Source organism: Podarcis liolepis (genome assembly GCF_965112155.1).
Source record: "Podarcis liolepis genome assembly, chromosome: 13".
Classification (NCBI taxonomy): Eukaryota; Metazoa; Chordata; class Lepidosauria; order Squamata; family Lacertidae; genus Podarcis; species Podarcis liolepis.
The window spans coordinates 2526694-2544271 of record NC_139573.1 but is presented as its reverse complement, the minus strand read 5'-3'; the positions used below and the strand labels follow the sequence as shown (position 1 = coordinate 2544271).

Genomic DNA, 17578 nt, shown 5'->3' with positions numbered 1-17578 from the left:
GCCTTGGTCAGACCACACTGGGAGTGCTGTATGCAATTCTGGGCCCCTCAGTTTAAGAACAATATTGACAAGCTGGAAGGTGTGCAGAGGAGGGTGACCAAGATGATCAAAGGTCTGGAAACCAGGCCTGATGAGGAACGGTTGAGGGAGCTGGGTGTGTTTAGAAGGGAGAAGACTGAGAGATAATAGGATAGCCATCTCTAAATACCTGAAGGGTTGTCACATGGAAGATGGAGCAAACTTGTTTTCTGCTGCTCTGGAGGGCAGGACCCGAACCAACGGATTCAAGTTATAAGCGAAGGCTGGGAGAGACTCTCAATAAACAATAAACACACAAGACGTAACTGGCTGTACGTTTGAAAAAATAATATATACTATTCATTGTATTGAATTGTAGATTTCAACAGAAGTAACTCAAAGTTCAACGAAAAAAGTAGAAGCCCAGTGGATCAGTTCATTCTCTAACCAGTTTATGCATAAGGTCCATATATGTGAAAGTGTCTGTTCCACCTGTCTGTTCATAAAGTCCAACAATCCACACGAAAGGTTGTTGCAGTTCCACAGAATCCTTTCACAGAGTCTAAGACGAGGATTTCCGGATTATTGGCCTTGTTTTCGCCATCTTGGGCTTCATCAGTAGTACAAACTCTTAAGTAATGCAAATAAATACAATACTGTATAGTAATCTCATATATTTTAAAGCAAAATTAATATAAAAACCGTCAACAACCGTACATACCATATATGATATCACAGGACAGTTGTTCTTATAGCATAGTAGTAGCTGCTGTAAGCAGCAGCTTTTACAGAGTAGGGTTATATGGACAAGCACAATATTGATTCAAGTAACTTTTGGGTGAGACTCTCTGCTTGAGCCACTTCTGCCACTCAGTGTAGACCAGATTGAGCTAGATGGACCAAGGGTCTGACTAAGGAGAAGGCATCTTCCTATGTTTCCCTATATCATCCATCAGTTTCCTTTCGAAACTATCCAAGCCCATTGCCACACCTTGTGGCAATGAGTTCCGTAAGCCAGTGGTGCGTTCTGTGTGGCCAAGTTACTTCCTTCTGCTCTTCCTGAACCTATCCCCACATCAATACCATTGGGCGACCCTGCATTCTAGCATTATGAGCGAGGAAGGAAGGAAGACATAGAATGGCAGAATCATACAATCACAGAATTGTAGAGTTGGAAGGGACCCCCAAGGGCCATCTAGTCTAACCCCCGACGATGTATCTGGGAAACGATTGGGTTAGGGAAGGCATGGGAAGTGCATGGGAAGATGGGTCTCTGCGAGGTGTTCAGTGTCTGCCTTTGCTTCCCTACCCAGGAGGAATCTTCCTACATCTTCGTAGGGGTGACGCAGGAAGCCGAGAGGGAAGAATTCTTCGACGAGTCCCGGCGCCTTTGCGACCTCCGTCTCTTCCAGCCCATCCTGAAGGTCATTGAGCCGGTGGGAAACCGGGAGGAAAAGATCCTCAACCGGGAAATTGGTGAGTCCGAGGCCAAACTAGACAAGGGGGGGGGTCAGTCGAGTGGTACCCAGAAGGCTTGATGGTCAAGTGTCCCTACTTTGCTCCCAGGGTTTGCGATCGGGATGCCTATCTGCGAATTCGAGCTGGTCAAGGACCCCGAGGTGCAGGAATTTCGGCGGAACATCCTGTCGGTTTGCCGCGAAGCCGTGGAGACCCGTGGATCTGCGGGGCCCCCGAGTCAGGCTCTGTATGTCTACCCCCCTAATGTGGAATCCAGCCCAGAGTTGCCCAAACACGTGTACAGCAAACTGGACAAAGGTAAACAGGGGCTTTATTAGGGCCAGAGGGACAGGAATTGGGTGTTTTTCTAGAGCATGCATTTAATTTTTACGATGGAGGGGCGAAATGTTTTGGCGAGGAGGCATTGTTGTGTGTTTTTAAAATCTGGAGAAAGGAGAAATGTGGCTGGAGGAGAGATACCCCTTTCCCCCTGAGTGAACCCGATTAGATTAATTTCCTGATGGCTTCCCTACAAAGCCATTTTGGACCATTATAGGTTCAGGTCAAATCAAATAGATTTTTATTGCATTAGCCGTGAGGCCATAGCATGATATACATTGAGATAACAACATAAAATAGGGGTGGGGAGATAAAGGTAGATATCGTCCTAGGCGATTACTTAAAGAAAGAAAAAAAAACAACTGCTGAGGCTGGAGGAGGACCGTTAAAGGGTCCTTCAGCTCCTCAGATATGTCCTAACTCTATTGTCCTTGTACAATAAGGCTACTTGGAACTTCGTTTGGTTGTGCGGCGTATTGACTGCAGCTGTGGTGTTAAGGAAGAAGTTAGTGCTGCTTCAGGTCTTTGTGACCTGTTTCTGCTGTTAGTATCTGTGAGAACGGAAGTTCAGTTATAAGAGAAAGGATATGCCCGGGGTCCATTTTTCCTCGCCGGATGTCCCCTTGTGATGGGTTGCGCACAAGACACATCATATGGGGACTTTTGGCGAGGAAAAATGGCAGGCGCCACAGCAGCGAGCAGCTCCTGAAGCCAGCCAGAGCCAACTGCGCTACCAGGTTGGCTCCGGGCTGCTGAGGCTGTTGCTATCACGTTTCCTGGGGACAGATTTGCAAATCTGGGGACGGGATTTGTCCAGGGACAAATTTGCAAATCCAAGGATGGGATTTGTCCAGGGACAAATTTGCAAATCCGGGGATGTCTGGTATCCCTACTATAGAGTAGGCCAGGCTGAGATATAGTGACTTCGCCAGAGGGTCCTCCCATTCCCTCTCCCCCCCGCCTCCCCCCACCCTGGCCACGCTGACCATGCGCTCTCTCTCTCTCTCTCTCCGCCGCACCATACCAGCTCACCCGAATGACAGTTCCTTGTCCTGCTTTTCCCCCCCACCCTCCTTCCGTCTCCTGAAGGTCGGATCATAGTTACCATTTGGGTTATTGTGTCTCCAAACAACGACAAACAGAAATACACCCTCAAGACCCCCCACGACGCGCTGCCGGAGCAGGTGATCGCCGAGGCCATCCGGAAGAAGACGCGGAGCATGCACCTGTCGCCGGAGCAGCTGCGCCTGTGCGTGCAGGAGTACCAGGGGAAGTACCTCCTCAAGGTGTGCGGCTGCGACGAGTACTTGCTGGAGAAATACCCGCTCAGCCAGTACAAGGTGAGGTGGCCCTTCCTGCCTACAGCCCTGCCTCCCTCCCTTCCACACCCCACGCCACTCACTGCCTCCCCTCTCCCTGCCTCCCCAGTACATGAGGAACTGCATCACCATCGGCCGCCTGCCCCACCTGATGCTCATGAGCAAAGAGAGCCTCTACAGCCAGCTGCCGGCCAATGTCTTTGTGCTGCCCTCCTACGCCCGCCGCTCGGCCACCTCTTCCCACGTCAACGGAGACGTCCCCACCAAGTCGCTCTGGTCCATCAACAGCCTCCTGCGCATCAAGATCCTGTGCGCCACCTACGTCAACGTCAACATCCGGGATATCGATAAGGTTGTGGGGGGGAAGGAGCAAGTGAAGCCAGGCATCCAAGTTTCTCCTGGGAGGGAGTAGGGGGGCCATACAACTCGCATTGCACAGACCAACTCCCTGTTTATTTATTATATTTTGTTGCATTTATATACAAAGCAAAACAAAGGGTGGCAAATTTTGCTAAATTTATTCTGTGGGAGGGTGGCTCCTTGGAGAGGAAGGGGCCAGTGGTGTTAAGAGCAGGAGACCCCCGGACTCTTTTCTCTCTTCCTCTTAGGACTCATAGAAGGGACCTTGAGAGTCACCTAGTCTGAAATATACTCTGAGTCGAGAGTGGATTTCATGCTCTTTATTCATCTCATAGTGGTGAGGAGGAATGAATGTCCCCTCAAAGTATCTGCTTTATATACATTATTTACACAATGGGCTGCACGTGATTGGCTAATTCCGGAATTCTCCTGTAGGCCAATCAGGTTGTGGATTCACTTCCACCTGGAGCTGGATTGGGCGACTCCTGCAGACCAATCATACTGCTGCATTGTTCTAGGGCCAATCAGACTGCTGCATTTTGGATCCTATTCACTCAGTACATAACATAGTCCAAACCCCCTGCACTTCTGGAATCTCAGCCATAGCATCCCTGATTCAGATAGCCACCCAACCTCTGCTTAAAAACATCCGAGAAAGGAGATTCCACAACCTTCTGAGGGAGTCCATTCCACAGTCCATACCGTCAGAAAGTTCTTCCCAGTGTTTAGTCGGCATCGCCTTTCTTGTAACTTGAATCCATTGAATCCCTTTCCAGATCTACGTCCGGACGGGGATTTTCCACGGCGGGGAGCCCCTCTGCGACAACGTCAACACGCAGCGCGTTCCGTGTTCCAACCCTCGGTAACTGTGGCATAACTAACGGGGAGCTGCCTTATACTGACCCAGGGTGTTGGGGGTCCACCTCACTCAGAACGGCCTTCATTGAGATCTGTGGCTTTCAGAATTTCAGGCGGGGGGGGGGTCTTTCCCAACCCTGCCTAGAGATGCCATTGAGGATTCGACCTGGGACCCCTTTTTGCATGCAAAGCTTAAACTGCCCTTCTCTGGTGGGGGAAGGAGAAAAGTATGGGGACGAGGGGATCCGGCGCCCTGAAGAGGGTGGTGGGGGTGAGTTTCCTCTGCAGCCCCCCTGTACTGACACCCCACTCCCCCTCTTCCTCACTGGCAGGTGGAATGAGTGGCTGTCCTACGACATCTATCTCACCGACTTGCCCCGGGCTGCCCGACTCTGCGTTTCCATCTGCTCAGTGAAAGGCCGGAAAGGGGCCAAGGAGGTGAGCCGGGATTTGGGATTTCCCCGTGGTTTAATTCAAGGGTCAGCTGAGACCTGTAGAAAGCTGGTTTGTCCTGAGTCAGAGCATTAGTCCATTCAGCTCAATACAGTGGTACCTCGGGTTAAGTACTTAATTCGTTCCGGAGGTCCGTCATTAACCTGAAACTGTTCTTAATCTGAAGCACCACTTTAGCTAATGGGGCCTCCCGCTGCTGCCGCGCCGCAGGAGCACGATTTCTGTTCTCAACCTGAAGCAAAGTTCTTAACCTGAAGCACTATTTCTGGGTTAGCGGAGTCTGTAATCTGAAGCGTATGTAACCTGAAGCATGTGTAACCCAAGGTACCACTGTATTAAATACAACAATGACAGGCAGCGGTTCTCCAGGGTTTCAGACATTCGTCTCTCAGCCCTGCCTGGGACTGAACCTGGGACCCTGCGAACCAGGTGCTCTCCCACTGAGCTGTGGCCCTGCCTTAATCCTTGAATGTGTAAAAGGGTGGTGAAGAAGAGAGCACAGCCGAGGCTGTGCACAAGCCCTAGGCCGTGGGTAGGCAAACTAAGGCCTGGGGGCCGGATCCGGCCCAATCGCCTTCTCAATCCGGTCCGTGGACGGTCCGGGAATCAGCGTGTTTTTACATGAGTAGAATGTGTGATTTTATATAAAATGCATCTCTGGGTTATTTGTGGGGCATAGGAATTTGTTCATTTCCCCCCCAAAAGTATAGTCTGGCCCCCACAAGGTCTGAGGGACAGTGGACCGCCCCCCTGCTGAAAATGTTTGCTGATCCCTGCGGGCCTAGGCCTTCCTCCAAACTGCAGCTACAGGTTAGGGGTCAGGCGGTTTCAGGAGCCCCAGCACCTCTTTTCTTTTGGGGAAATTAAGTTCAGCCTGCAAACCAAGACACCTGGATTGTCTGTGATGGGGAATCTGGGGAAGGGCAAGGTCTTCAACCGGCTGGTTGGGACACATGACAGAGTTCCGGCCCGATTCAAGGCGGGTCGCGGCAGCAGCCCTCCTGCCGTGCAAATAAATGTTTTTTAAAAGTAAGAAGTGGTTCTCCAAATACATGTTTGGGTTAAAGGTGGGTCCCCTGTCTAAAAAAGACTGCTGTTTGAGGGCCCGCTAGCTTAAGGGACGGAGGCACTCCTTCTGCGCTCTGACTCAGCCCCCCATGGTCTCTCTGCCCCCTTGCCTAACAGGAGCACTGCCCCCTGGCCTGGGGCAACGTCAACCTCTTTGATTACAAAGACACGCTGGTGGCTGGGAAAATGGCTCTGAACCTTTGGCCCGTTCCCCATGGCCTGGAGGATTTGCTGAACCCCATTGGAGTGGGGGGGTCCAACCCCAATAAAGTGAGTCTGCGAGTCAGCTTTGCAATACCGTTGTTGTTGTTGTTTTGTTACTGCATTGCTTTTTGTCCAAGCTAGGTTTTATTACTGTTTGTAGCCAGGGGCCATTACAATATGGACATAAAACACGTATGTGCAAAACACACATCACCAAACCAATTAGAATACAAATAAGCTGGATTTAAAATAATAATAATAATAATAATAATAATAATAATAATAATAATAATTTATTATTTATTCCCCACCCATCTGGCTGGGCCTCCCCAGCCACTCTGGGCGGCTTCCATAAAAACCAAAAATACAGTAAAATATCACACGTTAAAAACTTCCCTGAACAGGGCTGCCTTAAGATGTCTTCTGAATGTCAGGTAGTTGTTTATCGCTTTGACATCTGATGGGAGGGCGTTCCACAGGGCGGGCGCCACTACCGAGAAGGCCCTCTGCCTGGTTCCCTGTAGCTTTGCTTCTTGCAATGAGGGAACCGCCAGAAGGCCCTCGGCGCTGGACCTCAGCGTCTGGGCAGAATGATGGGGTGGAGATGCTCCTTCAGGTATACTGGACCGAGGCCGTTTAGGGCTTTGAAGGTCAGCACCAACACTTTGAATTGTGCTCGGAAACGTACTGCTCCATTGTGTTAAAAACTTCCCTTAACGTGTAGCACTGATCTGAGTGAGAAAGGCCTCTCTTTATCTTTTTTGCTGCTAGTGCAAATAAAGCGGCCTTTAACTAATGCCTGTTTCTGCATCAGCCTGCAGCCACCTTATCTTAAAACCATCTGGTTGGTCTTCCAAGAAAGTCTGAAAAGGGAGAATAAAGGCTTGTCCCGCTTTTTCCAGGCACAAGTCCACGCTTAAAAGCTTTGTGTCTGAGCGTTTTGGGGTTTCTTTTGCCCTTTCAAAAACCCACTCTTTAGCGCTCAATCGGAACAATAGCCGATTTGTGTTTTCCATGGATCGTCGTTGGCTCCGATTAAGCTTTAAAGGGTGGGTTTTCTCAGGGAAAGCTCTGGGGCAGAAAATAGGTGCTCAGACAAGGAGCTTTAAAGCACAGACCATGCCTGGAAAGAGCAGAGGAAGTGTGGATAAGCTCTAAACAGAACCCTTGGTGGATTTATAAATAATAATATAAGATATAGTGCACCACATCTGAAATATACGCAGAGTCGAAAGTGGATTTCATGCTCTTTATTCATCTCATAGTGGTGAGGAGGAATGAAACTCCCCTCAAAGTATCCGCTTTATCTACAGTGGTGCCTCGCAAGACGAAATTAATTCGTTCCGCAAGTTTTTTCGTCTAGCGAATTTTTCGTCTTGCGAAGCACGGTGTGGGAAAAGTTTTGGAAAAGCTTCAAAAATCACCAAAAACCTCAAAAAAGGCTACCACACCGCGTTCTATGAGTTGCTCCTCGAAGTCAAGTTGCAACTGTATTAACGGTGTTAAGAAAAAGGAAACAAACTTGCAAGACGTTTTCGTCTTGCGAAGCAAGCCCATAGGGAAAATCGTCTTGCGAAGCAGCTCAAAAACCGCAAAACCCTTTCGTCTAGCGAGTTTTTCGTCTTGCGAGGCATTCGTCTTGCGGGGCACCACTGTACATTATTTACACAATGGGCCCCACGTGATTGGCTAATTCGGGGATTCTCCTGTAGGCCAATCAGGTTGTGGATTCACTTCCACCTGGAGCCGGATTGGGTGGCTCCTGCGGACCAATCATACTGCTGCATTGTTCTAGGACCAATCAGACTGCTGCATTTTGGATCCTATTCAACTCAGTACATAACAACATCTTCAATTTGTTCTCCATAAGAGTACATATGTATGCAGAAACATTCCTTTACTAGCTTCTTATAAAATCTGCTTTGGGCCCCTCCACGCATCCTTTTTATTCTGCATTCACAACGACTTGTGCTCATCATGGTGTCAGGGTAGTTATACACAAATTCGCTTTCAATATCATTTGCTCCCGCAAAAGGTTTCCGAGTTAGTGAACACCTTCGTTGCCAATTGGCACAGGTCCCCCCATAACTTCCTGCTAAAATCCTGCAACTTTTCATCCTGGAAACATTAAAGAGGACCCTGTACTTGCCCTACATCTGTAGTAATAATAATAATAATAATAATAATAATAATAATAATAATAATAATAATAATAATTTATTATTTATACCCCGCCCATCTGGCTGGGCCTCCCCAGCCACTCTGGGCGGCTTCCATAAAAACCAAAAATACAGTAAAATATCACACGTTAAAAACTTCCCTGAACAGGGCTGCCTTAAGATGTCTTCTGAATGTCAGGTAGTTGTTTATTGCTTTGACATCTGCTGGAAGGGCGTTCCACAGGGCGGGCGCCACTACCGAGAAGGCCCTCTGCCTGGTTCCCTGTAGCTTTGCTTCTCGCAATGAGGGAACCGCCAGAAGGCCCTCGGCGCTGGACCTCAGCGTCCGGGCAGAATGATGGCGGTGGAGACGCTCCTTCAGGTATACTGGACCGAGGCTGTTTAGGGCTTTAAAGGTCAGCACCAACACTTTGAATTGTGCTCGGAAACGTACTGGGAGCCAATGTAGGTCTTTCAAGACCGGTGTTATATGGTCTTGGTGGCTGCTCCCAGTCACCAGTCTAGCTGCTGCATTCTGGATTAGTTGCAGTTTCCGAGTCACCTTCAAAGGTAGCCCCACGTAGAGTGCATGGCAGTAGTCCAAGCGGGAGATAACCAGAGCATGCGCCACTCTGGTGAGGCAGTCCGCAGGCAGGTAGGGTCTCAGCCTACGTACCAGATGGAGCTGGTAAACAGCTGCCCTGGACACAGATTTGACCTGTGCCTCCATGGACAGCTGTGAGTCCAAAATGACTCCCAGGCTGCGCACCTGGTCCTTCCTGTAAGATTCGGGACGGATAAAAGAAGGCCTTCATGCAGCGCATAGTTAAAAGTATGGAGGCACCGGAGGCCGCCAGGGCCACCAACTTGGATGGCCTTAGAGGAGGCTTTTGGTTTTCCCTTTGGGGCATCTGCGTGGCCACTGAGAGAACAGGATGCTAGGCTAGAAGGGCCATGGGCCTGATCCTGCAGGCTATTCTTAGGTTCTTACACACCTGCGACCTTATCGCCTTTGCTTTCCCCTCCGTAGGAGACCCCGTGCCTTGAGCTGGAATTCACTTGGTACAGCCACACCGTCAAATTTGCTGACGCCACCGAGATAGAGGAGCACGCCAACTGGGCCATGTCCCGGGAGCTTGGGCTCAACTACTGTATGGTGGGACTGGTAAGAGACCCAACTCCATCGTAGGACTTTGCTGCGTGAAGCAGAGGCGTCTGTTGGGGAGGAGAAACTGCTCTCGGGGGCAGAAAGAAAGGGGCGTCTGACTTACTCAGGCAGGTCTTCCTGTTCCACTGCACTCACTTTCCTAGGCTTGGGGTGAGAAGACAAGGCAATGCCACAGGACACAATTGAGTGCCGTCTGAATGTTGTTGGACTACAACTCCCATCAGCCACAGTCTAGGGCTGATGGGAGTTGTAGTCCTCAGCATCCAGAACAGTGGGCAGTAGTGCCCCTTGGGGGGGGGCGTTACTTAGGCACTAGGAGGCACGTGGGCAGCAGGAGGGCGCTGGAGATGGAAATGACTACAGGGTCTGAAAAGCTGGTATCGCCGGATCCAGCTCATCCATTTTGCTGAATTAATTAAGCTACATGTTTTTAACTGGATTTTGAATAAACGTGCAATTCATTGTTACTGTTTTGAATTTTACGGTGTCATACTCTCCCTTAGGAGGTTGTGCAAACCGCAATACTGAATAGTGCCTTTTGTAGGGTAGAGGGCAAGGGGGATGAGCTTTTATAGGGCCAAGGCTAGTTTGGAAACCACTGGTCTGGAGGGCACCAGGTTGGGGAAGGCTGGGAAACACATTAAGGCTTCTCCTTCTTCTTGTCAGATAAAAAAAAAAGACAATGCTGCAAGAGAAAACGAGAGAGAAAAGTTCCCTCGTTTCCATAGTGAAACCTTTCCTAGTCAAGAGAGTAGATCTATATATATTTAGCTGAAGCGCCTGGCAGGGAAACCAAATGTAGGACACATGGATACAAGGCCTCGGTTTTGCAGCTCAGTTTGTTAACTTGCCAGGGATTGTTCCACTGCATAGGAAGCATCTCTGAGGCTACACATCACTGATCTGGGAAGGGCTGGCCGGCCAAGTGATCGAGGGAGGGATGGGAAGGAGCCAAACTGCAGGTTCTGAACTGGGCGTGATAACCTTCTTCTTCTGTTGCCTTCTTTTCCCAGAGCAACCGCCTGGCCCGGGACAGCTCCCTGGATGAGAGTGAGCTGGAGCAGCTGCGAAGCATCTGCAACCGAGACCCCCTTTCGGAGATCACGGAGCAAGAGAAGGACTTCCTGTGGCGACACCGGTGGGTGGGCGCCGGGGATCCTGGGTGATCTCTGTAGCGGGAGAGGGCCTCCTGCCAGATTTCTCCACCTCCCTGCTAGATGAGATTTGCACATTCAAAGGGAGGGGTGACTTATTTGTTTAAACAAAGAATAAATGACACTGGGCCGTCTTAAGGCAATGGGTGCCCGTCTCTGATGAAGAGAGCACAGCAGAGGTTATATTTTCTGAGAATCCTCCGGAAAAACAATCTCTCAAAGAAGCTGTTGGTGGCATTTTACCATTGCACTGTGGAGAGTGTATTAACTTATGGTCTGTGTGTGTGGTTTGGGAGCTGCACGGTCAGGGGAAAAACAACGCTGACCAGGGTTGTAAAGACTGCGGAGAGAATAACTGGGTGCCCTAAGAAAGCTGCAGAGATAGCGCAGGATAGTGCGCACCCCGGAAATGATCTCTTTCAGCTTCTGCCTTCTGGAAGAAGGTCCAGGGTTATAAAGACCAGGATTAGCCGCCTGAGAAACAGTTTCTACGCAAATGCAATTCTGGTTCTAAACGCAGCATAAGGAGTCTCTATAGTATATTGTATTTTAAAATGGGGTTTCAGAGTTTTTAGGGGTTTTTGAATGTTTTATGTAGATTTTCAATTTCATTGTTCTGTATGGGACAAGGACAATAAAGATATCGTATATCGTAAAGGCAGGCTGGCATTAAGACTGCACCTGTTAGCAGAATTAGTTTCAGTGGGTTAGCGCAGCAGATGGGATATGGGGCTGGACTCCGGGGTTTGTGAGCGGTGAGAACAGGAGGTCTGGGTCCTGTCTATCCCTCAGGGGTTCTTTAGCTGTGATTCCTCTACTGCAGGGGGGTTGGACTAAATGATCCTTTGGCCCCCTTCTGACTCTACAGACCTATGATTCTCCCCCCCCTTTCCAGGCACTACTGTGTCAACATCCCGGAGACCCTCCCTAAATTACTGCTGTCTGTCAAGTGGAATTCGCGGGACGAGGTGGCTCAGGTAAGACTAAGAACTTTCTTGGGTGTCTCGTCAGAGACACAGGCCACCTTCCCCCTCAAAGCTCCTGGCTGGGATTGGATAATAATAATAATAATAATAATAATAATAATAATAATAATAATTATTATTATTAATACCCCACCCATCTGGCTGGGCTTCCCCAGCCACTCTGGGCGGCTTCCAACAAAACACTAAAATACAATAACCTATTAAACATTAAAAGCTTCAGCTGTCTTCTAAAAGTTTGGTAGTTATTTTTCTCTTTGACATCTGGTGGGAGGGCATTCCACAGGGCGGGTGCCACCACCAAGAAGGCCCTCTGCCTGGTTCCCTGTGATGATTTCCTGCAAATCATTTCCCTTGTAATTCCCAACCTGCCTCTTCCTTCTCCCTCCGCAGATGTACTGCCTCCTCCGGGAATGGCCGCTGATTAAACCTGAGCTCTCCATGGAACTCCTCGACTGCAATTTCCCAGATCCGGTGGTGAGGGAGTTTGCTCTGAAATGCCTTGTGAAGGGCCTCACGGACGACAAGCTTTCCCAGTATCTCATCCAGCTGGTGCAGGTAACCACCTCTGGTGTTATTGACTGTTATGTACTGAGTTGAATAGGATCCAAAAGGCAGCAGTCTGATTGGTCCTAGAACAATAGGATTCAGAATGCAGCAGTCTGATTGGTCCTAGAACAATAGGATTCAGAATGCAGCAGTCTGATTGGCCCTAGAACAATAGGATTCAGAATGCAGCAGTCTGATTGGTCCTCAGGAGCCACCCAATCCAGCTCCAGGTAGAAGTGAATCCACAACCAGATTGGCCTACAGGTGAATCCTGGAATTAGCCAATCACGTGGGGCCCATTGTGTAAATAATGTATATAAAGCAGACATTCTGGGGGAACTTCTATTCCTCCTCACCACTATGAGCTGAATAAAGAGCATGAAATTCGCTCTCGACTCCGAGTATATTTCATTGACCATGGTTGGCATTTTAAAATTATTATTCTATTCCTCGTAAGTTCGCCTTAAATGCATGCTAAACAGAAAGAGGGACATGAGTTGATAAACTCAATTAGACTTTGCCAACCTTGTGCCCTCTAGGCGCTTTGGACCGCAATTCCCACCAGCCCTAGCTAGCATGGCCGTGCAGAGATACAACAATGGGGATTTCTGCCTCTTGTGCACTTTTTGTCCTGGCAGGACCAACACGGCGACAGGGCAAGCTGCACTCCTTCCGTGGCTCTTTCTCTTTTGCATGGCACGGCACGGCACCCACAAGCTAGAAATAAGCACACACACACACACACACACACACACACACACACACACACACCCTTTGACACCTTTGACTCTCCCCCTTGAAGGTTCTCAAGTACGAGCAATACCTGGACAACCCCTTGGCTCGCTTCCTGACCATGAAAGCCCTGACCAACCAGCGGATTGGGCATTTTTACTTCTGGCATCTCAAGTAAGTGCCGGGATGAGAGATGTGGAACTGATGGGTGTGGTGGGATTAATAGAAGCGGAGCTGAGAAGGAAGTTTGCAAGTGTTTGGGTTGGGACTTGGGGCAGGACCTTTGTCTACGCTGTGTACACACCATGCATTTAAAGCATCAAAACAATGCAACGTGCTGCGACATTTCATCGCAGCTCCCACTTGTGCGCTGTCACCGTTATCGTCACCATCGCCAGCTCATTTGCACGCATGCTGCTTTTCTGTGTTAGAGCCCAGCTACGTGCAGAATAAACGTTAGCAACATTTCGTGATGCTGTGTTAATGGTTTCAAAGCAGAATGCAGTTTAAACAAGAATCATAGAGTTGGAATAGACCAAAAGGGCCATCGAGTCCAACCCCCTGCCAAGCAGGAAACAGTCGCACTAATATCAATCAATAGGGCAAAGAAACATTGAAGCAATGCCTACCAATAAAATAAAAAAATTAAATCACAGCAGCAACAATATCCAAGGCAGGTGGAGACACTTGTCCTTGATGGTTCCAGCAGACTCCCCAGTAGCAATGTGCTGTAGGAGGGTACTGTAGTTCCATTGAGCTACTATCCCTCCCCAGCCCTAGAAACATATAATAATAATAATAATAATAATAATAATAATAATAATATATTTATACCCTGCCTATCTGGCTGGGTTTCCCCGGCCACTCTGGGCGGCTTCCAATGGAATATTAAAATACAATAACCTATCAAACATCAAAAGCTTCCATAAACATGGCTGCCTTCAGATGTCTTCTAAAAGTCTGGTAGTTGTTTTTCTCTCTGACATCTGCTGGGAGGGCGTTCCACAGGGCGGGCGCCACCACCAAGAAGGCCCTCTGCCTGGTTCCCTGTAACTTGGTTTCTCGCAGGGAGGGAACTGCCAGACGGCCCTTGGAGCTGGACCTCAGTGTCTGGGCAGAATGATGGGGGTGGAGACGCTCCTTCAGGTATACTGGATTGAGGCCGTTTTGGGCTTTAAAGGTCAGCAGCAACATTTTGAATTGTGCTCGGAAACGTACATAGAATTGTATGGTTGTCCATCTCCCTGCAGTGCTGGAACCACAACTAAATATTCCATGGCTGATGGTCATCCAAGGAAAGAGAGCCCTGCAAGGGAGTCCAAGGGAGTTTCAGTGCGACGGTCCCAGGAATCAAGCTGTTGTGGGTCTTTCAGAATGGGCTGGGTTGCGGGTAATGGGCTCTGAGTCGGAACTTTGTTGCCTCCCGCAGGTCAGAGATGCACAGCAAGCCCGTCTCTCAGCGCTTTGGGCTGATGCTGGAGGCCTTTTGCCGGGGCTGCGGGATGTACCTCAAGCACCTGAACAGGCAGGTGGAGGCCATGGAGAAACTCATCAACCTCACCGACATCCTCAAGCAGGAGAAGAAAGACGAGACGCAGAAGGTACCTGCCTTGGACCCCCAAGTTCCCCTCCAAGCCGCGCTGCTGCTCATTGCCTCCACAACGAGAAAGCCAAATACAGTGGTGCCTCGCAAGACGAAATTAATTCGTTCCGCAAGTTTTTTCTTCTTGCGAGTTTTTCGTCTTGCGAAGCACGGTTTCCCATAGGAATGCATTGAAAATCAATCAATGCGTTCCTATGGAAACCGCCTTCAGACCAGGTCCGGGGACAGTCTGTCCCCGGACCTCTTCTGAAGGCTGGGGGGGGGGGCAAGGGCTTTTCTTCCTACCGTCAGCCTTCAGAAGGCCGTTCTGAAGGCTGGCGGTGGGAAGAAACGCCCTTCTCCCCACCTCCCGCCCCGCAAGCTCCGGGGACAGGAGCGCTTTGCTGCCGACCGCCAGCATTTTAAAAGCCCCCGCTGTCCTGGGGCGATCTTAAAATGCTGGCGGGCGGCAGCAAAGCCTCCGCTGTCCCGGGGCGATTTTAAAATGCTGGCGGGCAGCAGCGAAGGCTTTGCTGCCGCCCGCCAGCATTTTAAGATCGTCCGGGACAGCGGAGAAGTCTCCGCTGTCCCAGGAAGGCAGGCGGGGGGGGGAGCAAAGACTTTTGCCCCCCGCCGGCCTTCAGAAGAGGTCCAGGACCTCTTCTGAAGGCCGGCAGTGGGCAAAAGTCTTTGCTCCCGACCGCCAGCTTTTTAAAAGAGGTCCCCGGAGATTTCCCTATGGGCTTTCTTCTTGCGAAGCAAGCCCATAGGGAAATTCGTCTTGCGGAACGACTCAAAAATGGAAAACTCTTTCGTCTTGCGAGTTTTTCGTTTTGCGAGGCGTTCGTCTTGCGAGGCACCACTGTAGAGCCCAACGCACACACACTTGTTCAGAGGGGTTAAGTCCAGGGCTTGCGTTCTGGGGGAGAAGGTGGAGGAGGGTGGGTGCAATGAAATCTACACACCTCACGCCCCACTTTTGGCCAAATAACCCTGCTCCACCTGCCTGTAGCCTTCTAAAAACTGCCTAAAGAGGCTGTCACAAAAGCCACGGAGGGCGTCCTAAAAGCCCTCTCTGCTTCCCTGCTGTAACTCAAGCCCTGGGCCAGACTGCTCTCCTCTATTCTGAGCATAGCTGCCAACGTTTCCCTTTTTTAAAGGGAAATTCCCTTGTTCCGAATAGGATTCCTTGCAAGAAAAGGGAAAAGTTGACAGCTATGATCCTGAGTAGGCAGACCAAGGAGAAAACCCCAGGACTCAAAAGAAACCAGGAAATCTTAAACCGCAACAATATTTGTGGCACCTTGAAAGTTTTAACATATTTCATTACAGCCATAAATTTTTGGGGCTTCGTCCATGAAAGGTTATTCTGTAATACTGCTGTAATAATACACCGATGTTGGAAGATTCAGGGCAAAGCAAAGAAAAGGCCTTCCTGCAGCCCGTAGTTAAACTATGGAGATTGCAGGACAGGAGAATTGCTTGTGTGCTCAGGTCCTGCTAATAATAATAATAATAATAATAATTTATACCCCACCCTCCCTGGCCAAAACCGGGCTCAGAGCGGCTAACATCAAGTATATAACACATTAACATAAAATCAGGCAATTAATTAAAATACATCCTAAAATCAGAATAAAATCCAATCAGATGGCAACCCACCGATTAGGGTTGGGAACCTTAAATGCTTAAATGTAGAGCTAAGTCTTCCCTTTTCACTTGCTACACACAATCCTCCCTAATGGGCGCAGGTTAGAAAAGGGTGCGGGGTGTGTGTGTGACGATTGTACCACAGCAGGCCCAATAGGAACCTCATGAACACAGCTGTCTTCCTGCCACCATCCTGGGTTTCTGCTGGAGCAGAACTGTGGAGAAGGGCCAAAAAGGTATTTGTTCCATCAACAAAACATAAACACATAACACATCGTATTTTTCGCTCCATAAGACGCACCTGACCATAAGACGCACCTAGTTTTTAGAGGGGGAATGCAAGGGGGAAAATATTCTTTAAAGGGAGTGCTGAGCAGAGACTGTATGCATCCCAGGCTCTGCTCAGCGCTCCCTTTCACGAGCCCCGTGGAGCGTGTGTGCGGCGCTTGCAGGCTTTTCCCCAAGGAGGGACGAGGGCAGCCCATCACTGACGGGCTGCCCTTCTCCCTCCTTGGGGAAAAGCCCCCAAGCGCCGCATACACGCTCTTTAAACGGAGCGCAGCTCTTGGGGGCTTTTGCAGGAGGGGGAAGGGACAGAGCCATGCGCTCTGTCCCTTCCCCCACCTCCCGCAAGAGCCGCGTGCTCTTTAAAGGGAGCGCAGCTCTTGGGGGCAGCGATCCCTCTTGCTGTCCTGGCTTATGGGATAGCCGCACGCAGCCTCTCCCGGGCAGCGGGATGAAGGCTCCCCCAAGAGCCGCGCTCCCTTTAAAGAGCGCATGGAGCGTGTGTGCGGCTCTTGGGGGCTTTCCCCGAGGAGGACGAAGGGCAGCCCGTCAGTGATGGGCTGGCCTTCTCACTCCTCGGGGAAAAGCCCTCAAGAACCACATACACGCTCCATGCGGCTCTTTAAAAGGAGCGCTGAGCAGAGCCTCCTGCCTGCATTCGCTCCATAAGACGCACACACATTTCCCCTTACTTTTTAGGAGGGGGAAAGTGTGTCTTATAGAGCGAAAAATACTGTACTATTGCTGTAGAAAAGTGCCCATACCTATTGTGGGTTTCCCATTGGGGCACCTGGGTGGCCACTGTGAGAAACAGGACGCTGGACTAGATGGGCCATAGACCTCATCCAGCAGGGCTGTTTTCGTGTTCTTAAGTCTTCAAGGTGCCGCAAGACCCGTTTTGGCTGCAGCAGATTAACCCAGCTCCCCGTTTAAGAAAGCTCGGCTGTGGTTAATTTTCCAAACAGAAGAGGTTCTGGGGCTCAGGCCTGCGTGGAAGCAGACCCGCTTCCCGTTGTGTGTGAGTGGCTGGGCTTAACTGCAGCTGTGTATGGAGACGCTTTGCAGAAGCTCAGGGGCTCTTTCTCTTCCTCTCTCTGTCCCCACTCTCCTCTCCTCCTCCCAAGATGCAGATGAAGTTCCTGGTGGAGCAGATGAGGAGGCCCGATTACATGGAGGCGCTTCAGGGCTTCATCTGTCCCCTCAACCCTGTGCACCAACTGGGCAACCTCCGGTGAGACC

General features: G+C 49.9%; 1 protein-coding gene across 5 annotated transcripts in view; it reads left to right on the top strand.

Annotated features, from left to right (window-relative positions):
• Positions 1-17578, top strand: part of LOC310692066 (phosphatidylinositol 4,5-bisphosphate 3-kinase catalytic subunit alpha isoform-like) — a 36520-nt gene that overhangs the window by 4953 nt on the left and 13989 nt on the right. For 3 of the 5 annotated variants that reach the window (XM_083472528.1, XM_083472527.1, XM_083472529.1), the window contains 14 exons: positions 1332-1494; positions 1585-1794; positions 2905-3155; positions 3244-3486; positions 4271-4356; positions 4685-4790; positions 5991-6143; positions 9267-9401; positions 10418-10542; positions 11454-11535; positions 11935-12099; positions 12893-12996; positions 14252-14423; positions 17464-17570. In XM_083472528.1, the coding sequence (XP_083328654.1) occupies positions 1332-1494; positions 1585-1794; positions 2905-3155; positions 3244-3486; positions 4271-4356; positions 4685-4790; positions 5991-6143; positions 9267-9401; positions 10418-10542; positions 11454-11535; positions 11935-12099; positions 12893-12996; positions 14252-14423; positions 17464-17570 (2102 nt within the window). The remainder of the gene's footprint in view (positions 1-1331; positions 1495-1584; positions 1795-2904; positions 3156-3243; positions 3487-4270; positions 4357-4684; positions 4791-5990; positions 6144-9266; positions 9402-10417; positions 10543-11453; positions 11536-11934; positions 12100-12892; positions 12997-14251; positions 14424-17463; positions 17571-17578) is intronic. The other 2 variants (XM_083472530.1, XM_083472531.1) reach the window with 2 other exon arrangements.